Source organism: Antechinus flavipes, chromosome 4, assembly GCF_016432865.1.
Source record: "Antechinus flavipes isolate AdamAnt ecotype Samford, QLD, Australia chromosome 4, AdamAnt_v2, whole genome shotgun sequence".
In the NCBI taxonomy this organism is placed as follows: Eukaryota; Metazoa; Chordata; class Mammalia; order Dasyuromorphia; family Dasyuridae; genus Antechinus; species Antechinus flavipes.
Genome location: NC_067401.1, coordinates 30322366 through 30341929, shown reverse-complemented (window position 1 = coordinate 30341929; position 19564 = coordinate 30322366). Strand labels below are relative to the sequence as shown.

The 19564-nt window shown below is 51.9% G+C and overlaps 2 protein-coding genes across 9 annotated transcripts in view; both read right to left on the bottom strand.

Moving 5' to 3' along the window:
- Positions 1-3810: 3810 nt before the first annotated feature.
- On the bottom strand, positions 3811-8371 carry RSKR (ribosomal protein S6 kinase related). Of its 8 annotated transcripts, none has more exons than XM_051992309.1 (12): positions 8058-8371; positions 7221-7658; positions 7067-7135; positions 6696-6765; positions 6436-6543; positions 6315-6355; positions 6050-6077; positions 5856-5945; positions 5637-5717; positions 5374-5462; positions 5085-5195; positions 3811-4642 (listed from the first exon to the last, which is right to left on the bottom strand). In XM_051992309.1, exons 1-12 carry the CDS (start codon positions 8196-8198, stop codon positions 4421-4423), a joined length of 1488 nt encoding a protein of 495 aa, XP_051848269.1. In that variant the 5' UTR covers positions 8199-8371; the 3' UTR covers positions 3811-4420. The 8 variants fall into 8 exon arrangements, with proteins under 8 accessions (XP_051848269.1, XP_051848267.1, XP_051848272.1 ...); XM_051992307.1 differs by having other exon boundaries at positions 5637-5945; positions 7221-7304; positions 7413-7658; XM_051992312.1 differs by lacking the exon at positions 5637-5717 and having other exon boundaries at positions 7221-7304; positions 7413-7658.
- A 104-nt stretch (positions 8372-8475) lies between these two features.
- BLTP2 (bridge-like lipid transfer protein family member 2) overlaps positions 8476-19564 on the bottom strand; it is a 31083-nt gene continuing 19994 nt past the window's right edge. Inside the window, exons 25-39 of the mRNA XM_051992299.1 lie at positions 19110-19267; positions 17966-18172; positions 15733-15832; positions 15330-15515; positions 14908-15029; positions 14333-14488; positions 14142-14251; positions 13401-13581; positions 13227-13313; positions 12943-13053; positions 11166-11301; positions 10931-11061; positions 10697-10798; positions 10377-10511; positions 8476-9300 (exon numbers count right to left, since the gene is read on the bottom strand). Coding sequence (XP_051848259.1) covers positions 9118-9300; positions 10377-10511; positions 10697-10798; positions 10931-11061; positions 11166-11301; positions 12943-13053; positions 13227-13313; positions 13401-13581; positions 14142-14251; positions 14333-14488; positions 14908-15029; positions 15330-15515; positions 15733-15832; positions 17966-18172; positions 19110-19267 — 2105 coding nt within the window. The 3' untranslated portion in view covers positions 8476-9117. The remainder of the gene's footprint in view (positions 9301-10376; positions 10512-10696; positions 10799-10930; positions 11062-11165; positions 11302-12942; positions 13054-13226; positions 13314-13400; positions 13582-14141; positions 14252-14332; positions 14489-14907; positions 15030-15329; positions 15516-15732; positions 15833-17965; positions 18173-19109; positions 19268-19564) is intronic.

The window sequence follows — 19564 nt, the reverse complement described above, 5'->3', positions numbered from 1 at the left end:
GAATTAATTCTTCACATAACCGAACCCCAACATTTGGTGCCCAGAAATTGCTCTTAGATCACATCATTTGGTCTACTAAACCAACACATCAATATCACATTACAGTTGTTGCAGATATCTCAAAATATTTACAACTATTGCTACTTCAAAACTGCTCTAGTTTTAATAAAAACACTTATGAAAGTTTGCACTAACATATCTTTGTAAATCAGGATTTTCAGCATTTGAAACCATCAAAACAAAAAATCGAAATCAGTTAAATATTCATCATGACAAGATGTTGCCTTGTCAGAGACTACCCTACAGTTTAATGTTCTTATTCATTCTAAGCACCAACAGCCTACACACTGAGGTCTTTTAAAAAAAAAATTAAGTTTACCTATATTTAAAATATACCACCTTGTCATTTAACATTAGACACATATATTACTATATCACAAAAACTGTTAAATATTTTGACAACTATATTTCAATTGGTTTCCTTTGTATTTGTAAATTTCTCATTTTATATATTTAAAAAACATTATTCTGAGAAGGGATTCATAGGATTCCTCCGATTACCATGAGAGTTCATGACACAGAAAAGGTTAAGAACTCTTTTTCTAGATCCTTGCCTCCTTAGGTTTCTGGGACATCACACTGTCCTATTTCTTTAACCTCTCTTTTTTTTTTTTTCTCTTTCGAGCAAACTTTTTGTTGCTGTTTTGGGGAAGGCACCAAGTAAAACAAAAATCTATCATTTCTGACCAGAACATTTGAGTAAATAGCCCTAGATAAAACTTATTGCCTCTCAAGCCCTCTTGTTATTCTACTGTGTCTATATCAAATGCAAAATTTTCAGAAATACAATGTATTTTGAATAAATCATAAATACATTATCAATGCATCAGAGTTTACAACAATATTAACCTGACTTCTGGCAGACTACTACAATAATGGGAAATAAAATTAATCCGGAGCATTTGAAACTAAATGAAACCCGGCTCAGCTCCTCAAATTTGATCCTCTTCAATCTGGTAAATTTACTATGGAAATTTCATATTTTCTAATGGGATGCGAAAAAGATTACATTATTTAGTCTTAAAAGACTTCAGTAACCCTAAGATTAATTGATCCCAAAGTTCTGATCCTTCCATTCATTTGGTCTTCAGTCCAAGCTCCAATTTCCTTTGCAGATTAATCCAACTACCTCTGGTGAAAATTCTTTTTCTCTTCTTCCTATCCATCAGAATCAATTACTCTGGAGTTAGGCCTAAAACAAAGACTCTAATTTCCATGTGGTTACACAATTCATTCCTATAGAGAGCCCATTATGTCATGCAGGGAAAAGGTATTCAGACGTCTGATCCCACCTTCTCAGGTTCCTCCTTGTCCAACTGATTCCTTACAATGGGTGTTTCTTCTCAGGTCCGGCTAGGTTTTCTCCCTCTGTAATCTGATTCCCTCCCAAACCCTTAGTATGATTCCTAGCTCAGGGTTTTCTGTAAAGTTCATAACCACATCTCAAGATACTTTCAAACTCAGCATCTTTCCTATCAAGCATCCCCTTCCATCAATTTGGAAATGGCTGAACAAATTGTAGTATGATTGTGAATGAATACTATTGCGCTGTTTAAAAATGACAAGGAAAAAGTGGGAAAACATATACAAACTGAGACAAAGTAAAGTGAGCAGAACAAGACCATCATACATAGTAACGGTAATGTAATGACGATCAATAGTGAAAGACTTAGTTACCCTGATCAATGCAATTGACCAATACAATTACAAAAGACTCATGATGAAAAACGCTGTCTGCCTTCAGAGACAAAACTGAAACATACTTTTTCATTTTCTTATTCTTGCCTTTTTTTTTTTGCAACTTGGCAAATATGGAAATGTTTTGCATATATATATAACTGCTATCATATTGCTTGTCTTTTTAATGGATGGATGGAGAGAGAATTTGGTTCTCAACATTTTTTTTAAATTTCAAAACCAAAAAACTAACAATTTTAGCAGGAGCTACATTTTCAGGAATCAGCAAATGTTATCAGTCTGATTTATCGTTTTGTTTTCTATCTCTAATAAACAATAAAACGATGGAGAAAATGTAAAAACAAATTAACTTCTTTTTCCCTCAGTAAACTGATAAACATTGACTGGTTTGCTGCTGCTTACATCTAGCCTCTTTTCTCTTTAGCTTCACCCTAAATAGAGAGTCTTAGCATCTGTTTGCACTTTTGTTATCTTTCTTGATAAATTGTTAAAAGTCTTGTCTGATTCTTCATGAGCCCATTTGGAGTCCTGGGAGAGATAATGAAGTGGTTGGCCATTTCCTTCTATTTTAGACAGAAGGAAACTGAGGTAAAAAAAAAAAAATGAGGTAAGTAATTTGTTCAGTCAAAACAGCTAATGCCTTACAGGTCAGAAAAACTTGGGTTTTTGGTGTGCTACCCCCCTGGTTCTACCTATACCACTTTAACAGCTTTCTAAAAAGTCTTACTGCCCCCATTACTGACCCTCCAATTCACCCTTCATACCCCTGCCAAGCCAGTCTCCCTCATGAGTAGATTTACTCTTCAGCAGGTCCTTAATGCTTACCAAGTAAAATTCAGACTCCTTATCCTTACAAGCCTTCTTTAATGTTCTATCTCCCTCCTTTTCCCCAAGATTCGCTCATATTACTGGCCCCATGTACTCTATGCCAGAGCCAGACTAAACTATCACCAAAACCTGTAACATCTCTTTTCTGCCTCTGAGCCTGCCTCCTCCTCCCCATTCTTCCCTTCCAAGTCAAAAAGTCAAGGCCTCCGCAAAACCTTCCTAGACCCTTCCCTCCTCCGACCTCAGAAGCCCCCTTATACCTCTATTATGCATTTAGGTCCTAAAAGTGCTTGTGTGGGAACCATATCCCTTTTTTAAAACTAGACTATCATATACCAGACTGAGCGCAGGGACCATGTCTTAACTATACTCTGTATCTCTCTGTGTCCTACACATGGTAAAAACTTAAGAGTTGTAGCTGAATTGAATTGAGGTTCTGGGGTTGGTGAGAGAGCAACCCTCCTCCTGCCTTTGCTCCCTCCCTTCCAGAGCCGGTTCCAATGGCACAATGAGTACAAGTTTCCTGGCAGTAATGGCTGACCTTCAGGCCGAGCTGTTCCAGGAGAGGTCTGTCCTCCAGTACAAAGTCACAGCTGAAAGCCGCTTCCATGAATCTTAGAGACATCAGCCAATTCTCACCCAGATTTCCCTTCAAATGGCTAACGAGTTCTTTCTTCTTGGCCCCCCTCTTTTCTTATGGAGAGCTCCTACCATAAGGGAGTATCTTATTTTAGATATAAATCCTGGAGCCTTCAATTCTATCTTAAGAAGATAAAAGAATGTTTACTTGGCTATGTGACATAAGATGGTCAAAAAACACAGGGTGGGAACTTGAAAGATTTAATGATTGTAGTATTTTTAAAAATCAATCTAATTTAAAAGATGCAAAATTCATTATCTGAAGAGAGCTTATAAAGCTAAAAACATAGACTTACAAAAAGGTTAAGTCATGGCTGCTTTTTTGAGTCATCCCTGACCTCTTCAGCTGTTTAGGAGGAGGAGCACATTTTCCCCAAGTGTCCTTTAGCAGCTGTTAGAAAGCAAATTTTGCAGGAATGCATCATGGATACACTCAACATGATAGTTCTCAAGACCTGGGAGATTACTTTCCCTATAGAACCGGATGCTTAACCCTATGCTTTTCCCACATATAGCCCTAGAGGGACCCAAATCTACCTGGGTCTCAATTGCCCGGCCTCTTCCTCATAATAGGCTGGAAAAGTCTCAATTTTATTTTATTTTTTTATTTAATCTATTGCATAATCAGGCCTTGAGTCCTTAGATCACAATTTAAAATGTAAATTGTTGGGGCAAGGATGATTTGTATTCTTATAAAAAACAATTATTGCTTCTGAAAAGGACAGGCTAACTAAGCTTGTCAAGCACCGTGAGGATCAATGTGTGTCAGTACAGAGTTCAGTATTGCTGGAGAAAGGAAATGTGTCGTAGAAATAAGGGAGAAGGGGGCTGGAGAACCTGGCTAAGAGCCTGAGGCTGGGGGATGTGGACAAGTGCAAACGGGGAGGAGACCTGCTCTGTCCTGCTCAATGAGGAGGCACAGGGGAGGGAAGAAAGTGAAATGAGATGCTCGTGGCAGCGCGCCAAGAAGTGGGACTTTGGTCTCTGCTTGTGGGGGGAGGGGGAGACAACATCCCTCCCTTTTAAGGGGCCTGAGCCCCACAGGATCAGGTTCAGTTATAAAGTGTTTCAAGCTACAAAATGGGAGGGAAGCCTCCTACAAAGAACAAGGGACAACTTGATGCATTAGGGAGGTCTTCCTGAGCTGGCAGTGAAGACCCTGAGACAGCTACATCCATCTTGTGGGAAGGGGAACTCAGGCAGGGCAGGGATGGGTTGAGAGACATATCAAATCGCAGTCAAAATCCTGGAACGGAACAGCCTCAGCGGGGGCGGGAAGGACAGCCCTCGCCTCCAGGACAAAGGACACGGGCTGCTTCTGCAGGAGCTCAGGGTCAAAGGCCATGCCCCGAAAGAAGGGATGGGCCTGGAAGTGATACAGGTAGCGCAGGCGATGGAAGGGGTCGTGGCACAGGAGCTGGAGGGAGACAGAACAGGGCCCGTGGGAACGAGGACAGGCGTCCCCAGGGGCGCGGGGAAGAAGATGGCGGCGAGAAGGCGGGCGGTGACAGGAAATGAGCGGAGGGGATTCCCACTGCAGGCTGGGAGGCCGGCCCAAGAGTCGAGGGGATTCATAGGGGCCCGGGGGATGGAGGCATCTGGGGCAGGGAAAGACGAAGTTCCCTGGAGGCCAGTGGGGGCCGTGGACACTGGGCTCTCAGGGAAGGCCCCCGGGGCAGGGAGTTTCACGATGGCCCAAGGAGGGAAGAAGGCTTGGGGGGGACGGCCGAGCCAATCAGGAGCTGCAAGGAATCAAGCTGGAAGGGAATGGCGGGCCAGGCAGGGCTGGAGCCCCGGAGACGGGCGGGAGTGCCGCAAGTGCCCGGGGAGGGCGGCCTCGGAGGCCGGGCTGCTCTTACCTCCTGGAGCAGGAGAGCAAGCCCCTGGCTAAGGGAGGCTGGGACCTCATAGTTACAGCGAGTCACACTTGCCAACATGGCCACATGATCCTTCTCAGCCTGCAAGGGGAACTAGGAAAGAAAGAATGGGCCGGGGACAGGCCACCTCTTACCGAGCCGGGCTTTCTCCCATTTCCCTTCCCGGGCTCTTCTCACAGAGTGAAACCCAAAGGGTGGGTGGCGCGGTTTCCCCTTTGCCTCACAAGCGCTCGCCCTCCGCCCTCCCTCCCTCCGCCGATCCTTCTCTCACCTTCCCAGCTGCCAGGGCGAACAGCAAGATGCCCAGGGACCACCAGTCCGCGACGTGGTTGTAGGGCCCGCCCCTCAGGACCTCTGGGGCTGCAAGGAGCAGAGAGCCCAATCAGCCACCCAGTGCCTCGGGCCGGCTGGGCCGGCTGGGCCGGGACCGATTCTGCCGGAGCTGGAGACACACAAGCACGGGAGCGCCCCCCTCCCCCGCCTCTCTGCCCCCCGCCCAGAGTTTCCACTCTAGCGAGGGAGACATCAATGCACCTGCAGGTATCGCCAGAGCAATAGGAACAGGACAGGTACAAGTAAAGGCAGAGGAGGAGGCCCCGTGCACAGCGGCCCGGGCTGCAGGAAGAGGCGGGCTGGTCACGCAGCGGGGGGACCGAGCCCACCCTCGTCGCGGGGGATGGCCACTCGGCAGTGCAGGGGGCAGGGGGTGGAGGGCCGGGCACAGGAGCCCTGCCAGCCCCGGCTCTGGCTCACCCATGTACTGAAGCGTCCCGCAGATGGTGTAGGCCCGCTCCCCCTGCGGGAGATGTCGCGACAGGCCGAAGTCTGTGAGCTTCAGGTGGCCTTTGAGGGGAAAGGGACCATTAACGTCCCCCGCCCTGCCCCCCTTGCCCCTGCCCCTCACCCCCCTCCCCGCGCTTTATCACACAGGGATTGAGGAGATTTACCTCTTTCATCCAGTAGAATGTTCTCCATCTGGAAGGTTAGAAACAAACATACAAATACACCCTCCCTTTCCCTTCTTGATGTCTTCCCACCCGGCCTAAAAGGGTCAGCCAAGGCCAGTCCCCTATACTAGGGCTCTGAGTTTGTCTGGGTGGGGGGAGGGGGGAGGCAGAGCAGAACGGGCTTCCCCCAAGGCTCTAGTAGTTCAGGGGCCGAGCCGAGCCCCCCACGTGGCTGCCCCGGGGCCGGACGGGACTCGGGCTTTACCTTCAGGTCCCGATGCACGATGCCCAGGTCATGGAGGTAGCCTGGGGAAGAGAACAAGCTTGAAAAGTGGCCGCTTCCGGCCGCCCCTCCCTGCCCCGGGAGCTCCCTCGGGCTGCCTCACCTACGCCCAGGGCCAGCTCGGCCGCAAAGAGCCGCACGGAAGCCTCAGAGAAGCAGCCGACGGCGGCCCAGAGAGAGTGCAGGTCCCCCGTGCTGTAGTACTTGTACACTGCAAAGGAGCCGGGGGTCAGGCCCGCCCGGGCCGGCCTTCGGCGGGAGGAGTCCCCAGGGACAGGGAAGCAGGGGCTGCCCTCCCACGGACGGGGGCAGGAGCTTGGGTGGGAGGGCGGGAAGCAGGGAGACCCGGGAGGAGGGGCTCACTAGTGAAGAGATGGCGCTGTCCCTGCCAGCTGCCTCCCAAGCCCCTCACAAACGGGTGGCGGATCTGGCGCTGGGGACAGAGAGAAGGGGCGTCAGATCGGAGGAAGCCTTTGTCAGGGGACAAAGGGAGGAGCTGGCGCCGCGTGGCCGGGCAGAGGGCGCTGCTGCCCGGCTCACCCCTCGTGGGCAAGGCCGGGCGCTGCCGACCCCCCCCCCCATCCCGCGGGACTCTCCTTGGCAAACGTGAGGGGCCCGGTCAGTGCCCCAGAGTGCCGAGCGGCGTCTGCAGCCAGGACCACCAAGTCCGGGAGAGCAGCCGGGCCAGGAAGTCTCCCCCGGCCGGGGCCCTCCCTCCAGGCCTCGGGGCCTACCTGGATGCTGACCTCCTCCTTGCACTGCCTCAAGCTGTCTCGCTGAAGGACTTCCACCTTGGGGACCACCTGCAGGGGAGAGCAGAGGCCGAAGGCGCCTGAAGCTGCCCCCCCCCTCCCCTGGGGACAGGAGGCGCGGCGGAAAGCGCTTTACCTTCACGGCCAGCAGGGCCCCCAGGCCACAGTCCAGCACCTTGAGGACAGTCCCAAAGGAGCCCTTGGCCACAAACCCCAGGACCTGCGGAGGAATACGGGGAGGCAGAGGAGTTCTAACAGAGGCTCCCCGTCCCCCTGGGGCTTTCCCGGGATGTCCCGTGCAGCCTCTGCGGGGACCTGGCTGACCCACCTTCAGCTGCTGCTGCCCCTGCGGGGGCCGGACGGGGAACTCGGGCAAGAAGAGAGAGACGAGCTTCGGCACCGGCCACTCGGTCAGGGACTTCTCTGAGGGCAGCAGAGCTGGCTCCAGGGGGGGGAGCCGGCGCTTCCGCTGTGCCCACAGCTGCTCCAGGCCCGACAGAGTCGTCTCCACACCTGACAAGACTCTCTTCCAGCCCCGAACCCAGGGCCCCCGGCTGGGGATGCTGTCAGCCTGCTGAGAGCCAGCGGGAGCCGCACTGAGCGGCCTGGCCCCTCAGCAGGTGCCAGCCCTGGGGAGGGGGGAGGGTCACACAGCGCAGGGCAGTCGGCTCTCCTGGGTACCAGCCTGCATCCTCCCTTCATCAGACTTGGCATTGCCTAGCACTGGGCACAAGGCCAGGTTCTCCCTCTCCTGGGTCTCGCACAAACCCTTTCTCCACAGGACACTTCCTTCTCCTCCTAGGTTGGGGCCGCTCAGCCCCTGGCCCCCCCCCCCCCTTGGCTTTTTACGGCTCTCATCCTGGTCATCCTCACTGCACACCCCGCCCCCACCTGACCCCCGACACTTCCCCCACCTCGGGCATAAAGCCAAAGCTATTCTGAACTGGGGGCTGGTGCAGCGTGGGTCGCTTACCTTGTGGGGAAGGGTCCGCCGGCTGCCCGCCACTCCCATCCTGCCAGTGCCTCCCCAGCTGCCAGCCCCCTCTGTCCCCGTTACATAAGCAGGCCCACCCCTTTCTGATGCATCATTCATGAGCCCCGCCCCCAGCTCCATTATTCGCGGCGCCTGCCTCCGGTTCTACTCAGGCTTCTGGGTACTCCTTCTCCCGCTGCAGAGAAATGCCCCCACTCTGGAATCAGGGCTGAAAGCGCAGACCTGCGTCCTCCTCCCTGAAAGGGGGCAGTGACTCCAGGCAGCACAAACGGGGCAAGATCTCAGAGCAACGCCAGGGACACAAGGGATGGCAGAGGCTGGTCTCCCTGGGACTGGGAGCCGCCAAGAGCAAGCCAGAACCGGGGGTCCCCGCCGGGGAGAGAAGCACGAAACAGCATCAAATTTAAAATCATCTTTCTTTCTTTCTGTGCAGATCCCATTGGGTTACCAGTACCACCATCACCACCACCACCACTTGGGGCTTGCTCAGAGAGAGGGCAAGGGGCTCCCGGCCAGCTCCGGCACTCAGTGCTATTCTCCCAGCAGAGCTTGGCACGGAGATTGAGTAGGACGGTGGTCCCCCCTCTAGCACGCAAAGACCCCTTTCTGTGCAAGGCTACAGGGGGTGAAGGGGCTGAGAGGGGATCACGCATCCCATGGCTTCCTTCCCATGGCACATGGGAAGAAGTTACAGAGAAATATTTATAATGTCTATTTTAAAAAATGTAACACCACTTCTCTCCATCTGCTATCCCTTCCCAGTCTCCTCTGGCTCCAGTGGATCACAGGATCCAGTGTCTATGTCCCTGCTCTGGGCTTACTTATGATCCTGGGCCTGCTCTGAACAGGAATTGGCAGCACAATGGCATCAGCCACTAGGCACTCCGAGGGGAGCAGCCCAGCATGGGTATCATTCCCTAAGGCCCCCGCAATTCCCCGGGGAACAAGGGGAGTTCTACCCCCTGCCCCCACCCTGAGTCACTTGGGCCCTGCAGTCTAGGGCCAGAGTCCAGTTCTGCCCCACGGGGGCTTTCCCGGCTCATTTTCTCCTGCCAAAAATTGACTTCTTGCTGGGGTTCTTGTCGCCCACACTCAGACCGATGAGGAGTCGGGCTTTCTCATCTTCCTCCTGCTGCTGCACGTTCAGGTCCGACTTTGTTTCAAGCTTCCCTCGGGTCTCAGACCCTGCAGCCGGCTTCAGCCTGAGCTTCTCCTTGATCACCTGAGAGGATGGAGGATGGAGGAAAGGGGACGAGGGTCAGTGAACCTGATGTAAAACATTAAGTCTGCTTAGAAAATACTGAGTGCCAGTTCTATCAGGCATTCACTGGGCTTGGCTTTGGGGCAACTGCCCTGCCCCCAGGAGCTTATAATCTGCAGCCAGGTCCCTAATTAGTAGGGGGCAGAACTCCTCTGAAGTATATGCATGTATTTGACTTCACTATTTGAAGGTATAATTATGTAAAATAGGTATGTGATAGGTGGAAATAGGCAAAGTGAAATCAAATAGCGCAACCTCTTCAGGGGTTTTAATTATTGACATTAATGGGGAGCTAGCCTCCAACCCTGCCCCATCAATATGGGGCTCTAAGGCAGGGGTGGGGAATGTCCAGCCCAAGGACTGTGTAAGGCCCTAGGAGAAATCATTAGCTGAGGCACCCATAGAGGATGATGAGATGAAAGCTAAGTACAAGTCCCCACTGCTTGAATAAGTTGATAATTTTGTATATAATTGTATGTATGGCCCACTCATTAGTGGGTTATAAATATCCAAACAGCTCTAGCAAGAAAAAAGGTTCCCCACCCTTGCCCTAAATACACACATTTACATAGCAATGTTACAGTTTATAAGAAATTTTTCTCAACAATCCTGTGAAGAAGGCATTAATAAATGTACAATTTGACACTGTAAGATTTAACAAAGTGCTTTCTTTACACCCAACAAGAAGGGACTTTGTAGAATTTAAAGGTCTGTCTTTTTAGACAAGAACTTGAGACTCGGGGAAATTAAACTGATTTGTCCAAGCTCACAAGTATTGGAGTGGAAACTTGAACCCAGGTCTTCTGACTTCAGTCTTTCTACCTAATCATACTATCTCGTGCAGTGCTACGGACAAAGTAGAAATATTCATTTGCTAAATGAATTAATGACTCATCTGAACCTGGCACAGGGGAAAGGGGAGAAGGACCAGCAGAGTTCCCTTTTCTCCTCCAGCTCTAAGCAGAGGAAATCTTTTGCTTGCCCAAGTGTCTGCCTCGGTGTTGGGTCCTATCAACCCCACCAGTCCAGCCACACACCTGGGCCACCAGGGCTTTGCGGCTATCCCTCTTCACTGCCATGGCGAAGTCCAGCCACGTCCATGTGTTGTTGTGATATTCTAGACAGGGCAGCACGAGATTCAGGTCACCCCAATCCACACTGTTCTTCTCGCCCTGAAGGAGGGAGGGAAGAAACAGAAGTCTCAGGGGCTCCTCAAGGAGCAGCCAGCCCACCAGTACCATAGAGACCCCCACTGCTAATTCCCCCCTCCCAGCACAACAGGAACAGGCCCCTCAACCAGTCCCATGCCTGCGGAGCTTTCTCAGCTGGCCCCAGGACGCCCAGGGAAGGGGCAGACCTTATAGCTGACACAAAGCGGAACTTGGGGGATCTTGATGTAGATGAAGGAGTTGTTCATGGCGGCCCGTTCTTTCATTTTGTCGATGTCATCCACAGGGTGCTGAGGAGGGCCGAAGAAAGGAGACCCGTGTGGGACGTGGCTCACCCACCCCTCCCTCCTCTGCCCTCCCATCTACCCCACGGGAAATAGGGAGACCTAGTCCCACCATCCAGCCAAGGAGGTGCCGGGTACCTCAGGCGCTTTGCGGAATGATCTCCTGACCCCAGAGCCGCGGTTCAGGCCCTGAGCCACACCCTTTCCAGGGCCCAGAGACACCGCGTCATCCGCTGCAATCAGCTGCCGGGGCTTCACCACGGGCATCCCTACAAGAGAGCCAGCAGGCCGGCCATCACCCCCTCTCCAGGGCCTCGGTTCCTTGCTGGGACCGCCGCCCTGCTCCGCCGGAGCCCCATCCCAAGGCTCTCACCCGTAGTCACGAGCTTGGACTTGTCCTCCTCGTCACCAACCTCCTCATCCTCCATGCTACGACCAGGAAAGAAAAAGCCCATCATCCTATGGAAGAACTGGTGGGTCAGTTGGATGGTGAGGGGAACCACATTGACCTGCAAGAGATGGAGGTAAGGGATGCTTTAAAGTCTGTCAGTTACTCCGAAGGATTCATGATTAAACATGAGTTTCCATCACTTCCCAAGGTGCTGAATGGAGAGTGCAAACTGAGACATTTTTTAGACTCAGCCAATGTGGGGATTTGTTTTGCCTAATTACATATATTTGTTGTAAGCGTTTCAGGTTTTTTTTTTTCCTGGTTCAGGAGAGATTGAAGAGAGAAGGTAGATTCTGTTAACTGAAAACATAAAAATAAAGTCAGCTTCTTTTATATAATAAAAGTCATATTCTGAAATGAAAAACATTTCTTAAAAAAATTACAATTTACAGTCAGGAGCAGCTAGATAGTGTAATGAAGAAAGCACGGCTCTGAAGTCAGGAGGAACCGAGTTCAAATCCAGCCTCAGATACTTAACACTTACTAGCTTATGCAGCTTGTACAAGTCACTTAATCCCAATTGCCTCACCAAAAAAAAAAAAAAAAGTACAAATAGCCATATGATTGAATGCTTCAAATCACTAATACTGAGACATTTAAAACAACTCTGAGGTTTCAGATCATATCTATCCAAGTGGAAAAGATGACAAAATATGGAAATGGTCAATGTTGGAAGTTATTCTGCAGAGATATGTATGCTAATGCAGTGTTGGTACAACTGCAAATTGGTCTAATCATTCTGGAAAGCAAATCTGGAATTATGTCAAAAAAAATTAAATAACCAAAATGTCCATACTTTTTGACCCATATATTTTACTGTTAGGTGTTAATACCAAAGAGGTCGGTTATAAGACAAAAAGGTAGGTCCCAAATAAACCAAAATATTTTTGTTATTTTGTTTGTTTGGTGAGGCAATTGAGATTAAGTGACCTGTGACCCAAGGATCATAACAGTTAATAAATGTTAACCATCTGAGGCTGGGTTCTCCTGGCACCAGGGCCGCTGCTCTCGCCAGTGTGACATCTAGCTGGCCTTCACACCAAAATATCTGTAGTAGCAAAGAGCTGTAAACAAAGCAGATATCCCTTGGTGGGGGAACGGGGAGCAGTTAAACAAATTATGGTACATAAATGTCACAGAGTATCATTGTGGTGTAATAATGAATGTAATTGGAAGAGATGCATTGGAAGACATACAAGAACTGATGCAGAGTGATGATGTCTGCACAATCAGGAAAACACCATGCACCCCACCCACAACAATGTGAACGAAAAGAAAATAATCACAACTAATTGCTGGAGACAGAATGGCCAACGAGAACACCCCCTTGAAGAAATGAGGGACGATGAGATTAGAACTGCTGCTCATAATGTCAGACTTTTTGCTGTATTGGTTAGTTTTGTGGAAATTTTCTTCCTTTTTTTTATATTATAGGGGATGGCTCTCTGAGAAGGGATTGTCTTTTTACACAAGAACACTGAAAACTGGGGAAATTAAACTGTTTAGAGAAGAGGAAAACGGTGAGAAATATAAGTGATCTAAAACACAAAAAAATAATAAAAATTTATTTTATAAAAGGGGGGGAAGGGGTTTAAACCAAAGTTGGTTATTCTTCCTTAGCCTAAAATCTAAATTCTGCTGTAGAAATAGTCCCATCCTTCTCTCCCCTTAGACTCTTCAGGAGTTGGGTTTCCCTCACCTCAAAGTGCTCCTTGATGGAGATGCCCCCCACAGGAGGCCGGACCTTGCTGAACAGCCGTAGGGCCAGCTGCCGGCCAGACTGGCAGGAGCTCTGGGGCCGGAGCACCACCTGTGGGATGTAAAGGGTCCTTCAGCACCTACTTTAAAAACCAAAAAAATTGTAGGGAAAGCCAGGTAAGAGGCCCTGGTCTCTAGGCACTCTCCTACTAGCTCTCTGCAGGGGTTGCTGCCCCTGGGCTGGGAAGAGGGGGGGCAGGACTGGGCAGCAGAAAGGATACTTGCCTTATAGACCGCATTGGGCAGGAGGTTGTTCATCGTGAACCAGCCCAGCTCGAGGAGATGTTCAGCCGTGTCATCGGACTTATTCACCTGTTAAGACAGACCCGTCCCACTGCAGTTAAGCTTTCCCAGGGGCTGCCAGAGGCCTTCTCCAGGCTCCGTTGGCCGCGGTACTACCTTGCTATACAGGAATCGCTGCAGCTCCAGCTCAGCAATGCCCAGCTGCCCATCCTCCTCAGTGAGGCGCCAGCGTGCCTGGGCAAAGTAGAACTCGGTCCGGCGGGCCACGCTCACATCCTCCTGCTGCTTTCGAAGCTCCATCTTGTTGGCCCGTTGGAGCTGGAAGTCTTTAAAACACCTGATGGTGTGGTGAAGGTCAGAGAGAGCAAACAGAGCCCGAGCCAGGAGGTGGAGCGTGTGCGCGGGGGGTTTCCCAAATGTAAGTCCCAGCCGCACACACTCACGCTTGAGCCCGAGACCGTGCCCAGCCCGGGATTCTCTGCCCCACCTGCAGGGCCGCAGCTCTACTGTACAAGGAGCCACTGGCTCTCTCCCTGTTACCCATGCCAGCGTTTAAGTTGCAATCACACCCTCCTGCTGCGCAAACTCTGCACCACGTTTCAGGTTCAGAGCCACGGCTTCAAGGCTGCCAGCCAGATGGGTCGTGGCTCTCCCCCAAATTTCCCTGCACGCCTCCCTCAGAACCATCTGTCCCTGGATACCAATTGCTTGGGAACCAAAAGGAGGGAGGTGAGGAAGCCAACTGCAGGTGCTGGCTCTTGCCCAGAAGCCCACCTGGGCCCTGCTGGAGGCTCCTGCCAGGGGGAGACAGGGCCGAACCCAAGCTTTCCTTGGCACAAGGCTCCCCGCCCTCGAGACGCTGTGAAACAAGGGCAGGGGGTGCCCTGGAGAGCGCACCTGATGAGGATATTCAGCTCCTCGCTCTCCAGCTGCAGGTCAGCTTTTTCCTGGCTCAGCTTCTGGTTCAGGTCAAGGAGGTTCTCGTTCTTGCTGTCATCCTGCAGAGACTGGGGGAAGCAGGACAGCCAGGAGTGAGCAGGAGCTCCCCCCATGCCCAGAAGCCTCGAGCCCAGGCTCTGTGCTCCAACCTTCATGATGGAGTACATCTGCTTCTCCAGCTGCCGGATCTGGGCCACGTGCTGTCTCACGGCCTCCTGTAAGTGCAGGATGCTGCTGCGCTGCTCCTCGGGGTTGCTGGAGATCTCCAGCTGGAAGCGGACCCGCTGCTTCTTTTCACTGTGCTCCTAAGAGAGAGGAGCAAGAATGAGGCCTATGGGCACGTGCGGGCACGTGTGGGCACGTGTGGGCACGGAGGGCAAGCGTCTCTCAGAAGCTTCCTGAGAGGAAGAGGGAGAGAAGGTGTCAGGGATCACCTGATCACTGCCACAGAGCATGTCCACAGAGGGACAAAGTGGATTTTAGTGGAAACTGGAGTTAGGACTAAGAAATCCAGTTCTCACTGGCTTGGGAAGGCTAAAGCCTGTGCAAATATGATCGACAGTCTACTGTTGCTAACCCATGGGGGACTCTTCTACTTCCAAGGCTGCTCCCGGGGCAGAAGTCCCCCTGTGGCCTGTGGCCCGACCAAGACTCCCCCCAACAAAGCGCGGGACTTTGGGACTTTCCAACGAGGTTTGGTCTGAGATAAAGAAGCCGGGCTCACCTTTCGTTTGGGTTCTACATGAAGCAACAAGTTGTTGACAATGTCCAGGATCATGGCGTACTGGGCGGGGTTGGTAGAGATCTCCAGCTCATGGTGGATGAGGGTGAAGGTGTCCACAGCCCCTGTGACATCAGGGATTTTAGCAGGGAGCCCAAGCCCCTCTCTGAGAGCCCTGCCCACCCTAGCGCCTCACAGGATGGAGTCTGCGTGCGGGCAGAAACATCCCGGGACTGCTGTGCTGAGCCACGCACGGGGCCCCCTTTAGAACCATTGCTATTTCTAAGGCAGAAATCGGAAGCCAGAGGTGCCCAATATCTTGGGGTGAGCCCTGGAGGGATCAATGACTAGCGGGACTTTGGTTAACAAAGTGTCAGGACCCAGGAGACCCTCCCCATTCTGAGAAGCCACAAGCTCTTGCCCACCTTCCTGTTTCTTCAGCAGGTCCTCCTTTTCTTCCTGCTGCTCGTGGACCTCAGGTGGCTTGATCTGAGTGGCCAGCTCAGGGTCGATGTCGTGGCTGTAGCTGATGTAATACATGCGGCAACTGCAGCGCGAGATGATCCGCTGGACTTGCTGGGCTTGCTGGGCCTCCGCCGGCTGGTTCCAGTCTGGCCAGGAGAGAAAGCTTGCTTAGGGGCAGTTCCGTTCCGCTCCACAGGGGGCCATGCCTTTGACTTAGGGCAAAAAAGCCATGCCCAAAATCTTGACTGTGTGAGACCAAAGGACTGCAGGGAAAACCCTCAGAACCCCAGCAGCTGCCTGATTCCAGCACTATCAGGCCTCCCTGGCTCCCCCACCCTGGGGCAGGGGCGGGGCCTGGCCAACCTGTAGTGGTGCTGACCATGCCGCCCACCGCCTGCCCGCTCTCCATCAGCTCCTGCACGGAATCCAGGCTGCGCTCCCGGTGCTCCTCAATGTTCTTTACCTGCGGGAAGAGACGGGCCTCCTCAGCCAGAACCGTCACAGACAGTCCTGGGCAAAAAGGCTACGGATCCCAACCCGAGAGCGGACACCACTGGCTCCACAGCCCTCCAGTTCCCAGGTCTCCAGGAAACTTCCCAGGAGAGGTCGGACAGCTCTCTCTCTGGGTTTCAGATGCCTTTAGGCCTTCAAGCCTGGCCTTGAGCCTGCTAAGAACACAGCCATGATCTGAAATCCCCCTTTCTCAAATTCCATTGGCAAGGAAATTTGGGAAACCTGTCCAATGAAGGATCCTTCCCCCAGAGGTTTTTAGGTCAAACGTGCCCAGGCCTGAGACCTAAATCTAATTTTGGACAGTGCGCACTTTCACTAAATCTGAACCTTCTTTAGCACTTCCCTGTTCAAATCCCCATTGTTCTCTGTGGACACTGATAATGGTGATACTGAGGCTGACGTTCATTTAAATATCTCTGCCAGCCAAAATTCAGAGTGTGAAGTGGAATAAATACAATGTGAGCAGCTTTATCATTAGAAAAAGGGGAAACAACATGGAGCCCCCAGCTATCAAACATGTTAGGTCAGAGACAAGCAGCTCAGTGAGAAATGTGCCATGACACACCCTTCTTGAAGGGTCAGGGACAATTTCCCAAAGTGCACCATTCTCTGACGGCTGCAGGAGCCTCTCCCTGAAAAAGCGGGCTTCAGGTACAAGGCCCGGCATGCCCGCGACCGGCAGCCGCATGCCAGCCTCCACCTCCCCAGGAAGCAGAGGTGCTCTCTCCATTGGTTCGCTGCAAGGGGCACCTTTTACTCGGAGCACTCCTGTTACAGACCAGCTCAACGTCCTCTTCGCATCGCCACCATCCTGCCTGTCCCCTGTCTAGCGTGACATCTGATTTGAAAGTTTCTTGCCTCTTGGACAGTTACGCTGGGTGTTGCCTATACTGGGCTCCTTTGTCACAGCAATGAGACATCTCAGCTGGGGTGAGGAAGGAGGGATGAGTTTTATCCACAAAGGACAGACTAACAAGCATGGCTTGCTTTGGTGCTTGTCAGTTGTGTCAGGATGGGGGGAGGGAACGTGGCTTGGAGAGGGCTGCAGAACTCCCTGGCTTTGCGCTACCTGCTAACAACTAATGGCACTAACGTCCAGGGTTGGCCGGGGACCTGCCCACTCCCTCCTGAGAGCTGGGCCTCCTGTGTTACAGCCGCCAGGTGGCTTTAGCAAGAGGCGAGGAACAAGAACAGGTTTGTACCATTTCCCATGGCTCTGCTCCCAGCTCACTCCCTCTCTATTCCCCAACACACCCTCTCTTTGGCCTGAGCTATCGGAGCATCTGCATGATGTGAGAACGAGTTCAGGACTAGATGAGCCCTAAAACCAGACCTGCTCTCACTTGACAAATGCAATCAGCCAACAACGAGTAATGACCAGAGGTCAGAGGCAGCTAAAAGCATTTCTGAGAAGCTCCCAGGTCTCCCCGGAGCCGACCTGCTTTGGCTCATCTTCGCCGTGAGGGCAATCCCACAAGCAGGTGTCAAAAACCTCCCCAGCTTTGTACCACCTGCTGAGGGTCCAAGGACAACAAGTGAAAGAGAAGCAAAAGGACCCAGAGGCTCCACAGACACGGAGCTCCTGCCATCCTTACCACCCTCAGCCAGCGGCAACAGGCGGTTGGGGTAGTTCCCCGACCTGTGCTGACCTCTGCGAAGATCGAGGGGTCATTTCTCTCAATCAGCATAAGTTGATAAAGTCCCTAACATGTGCCAAGCACTGGGTGCCTGGGAATACGAAAACAAATGAACGTGTAGCTGCCCTCAAGAAGCTTATGTCTTATTGGGGGAAACACTAAGCCCAAATACAAAGTAATTCTTGGGGAGACGGGGCTCTAGCAATTGGGGAGAAGGAAGGGACAGGCTTCCCTGGGAGGTGAAGGGGAAGTGGGTGTGACAGCTGGGTGTTCAAAGACAGAAATGGGACAGAAAGCAAGTTCTTCCTGTTATGCTGTATACACAAGAAGCCTGGAAAGGCAGCCGGGGGTCAGATGGCAAAGGTTTCTTAAAGAGAAGAATGTATTTGATCCCATCCGGTAACGGGAGGGACGCGCCGTGTTCTGCTAAATGGGGGCGCACTAACCTCCAGCCAGAGCTGCCGGTCATCCCGCTCAGCAGGGCTGCTCTCAGTGGTGGCAAAGTACTGCATGCCGTCCAGGAGACACGTCCAGGACGTCTTCTGCTTAAGGGTGTCCCCGTACCAGGCCGGGTGGTGCTGGCACTGAAGCAGCTGGGCTTTGGCCGCAGACACGATGACACAGCCCTCGGTCTCTGCACCTCGAAGAACCATCTGAGGCAAAGAAAAGAAGCTTCAGGACACCGCTGAGGAAGAGAGGAATCCCCCATCCATCCCACTGAGCTTTCCCCCTGCCACGGACCAACTGCATCATTCTGCACCAAGTAACAGACGCCCCTCAACTGTGATACAGGATTGGGGTCGAATGAGAAATAAGAAATGAACTGGAGGATTTAGAAAAACACGGAAAAGTCTGGATCTCTGAGGGAAGAGAAAGAACTGACCTGCAGAAACACGCAGAGTGCAGTCTTACACACATGGATAGGTGAGTGTGTGGGCTTAGACATGTACGCATACGAACAGAGTCGCATTTAATGGAAGCCTTCTCTAGGGCCCAGGAGAGGGGAAAAAGGGAAAGCTCCGGCTGGCCGCCCAGCCCCAGAGCAGTCTCGGCCCTCCCAGCCTACTCTGGCAGTGCCTGTCTTAGATCTCACAACAGACCCCAGAAGTAGCAGCGACCGCCAAGGCCGAGTTCCTCAACTTCTCTGACTTTCAAATATGGGAATGTTTCTTAGCAGAGCGGCCTCTTTCTGGGATTCTCAAATTTGGTCCATAAGTCACTGTTTTTGTTTTGTTGGTGAGGCATCTGGGGTTGAGTAACTTGCCCAGGGTCACCCACAGCTAGCAAGTATTAGGTATCTGAGGCTGGATCTGAACTCAGGTCCTCGTGACTTCAGGATCAGTGCTCTATCCACTGTGCCATCTAGCTGCTCCCAGGGTTCATACATTAAAAAAAAATTTCTGCTAACTGTACGTCAGGGTAACTGGTTTCCTCGGTAATCCTCTGCATTTTATTTTAGGCATTTCAACGGCTTCTCCAGCCCCTGCCACGCTGGCTCCTAACTCCGCAGAGAGTGTGCCTCTGTGTGACCAGATGAGAGCTCCCCGGCCCTTCCCCGTCCCCTTGGGGGCTGGGGCACAGCAAGGCTACCTGGCAGTTGACCAGCTCAATGAGGCAGTTGCGGTTGAAAATATCGTCCGTCTGACAGGCGGCGATGCCACAGAGCTGCTCGCTGACGCCCGACTCGTCCTCTGTGAACACCACAAACTTGTCTGTCTCCTCAATCAGCTTCCGTAACATATGGGCGCCTGCGAGGAAGAAGAGGGCCACAGTCGGAGGAAGAAGCAATCACGTCTGATCACGCACTGCTGAGCCAGGAAACACACGGAATTCTCTTCTCCCCCGCTCTCCCCACTGACTTCCAGAGCCCTCGCCTCCCCTTAATCTAGCTCCCTGTTCACATGTCCTAGAACCTTCTTCTCAGTCTCTGTTCTGGGCCTGCGAGGGCTCTGGTATTTGTGGCACGGAACGTTCGGAACGGGTCCAGAAACCCAGAAAATCGAGCGGACAGAACGAGCAGAACGAAGGGGTGACTCTTCACCAAC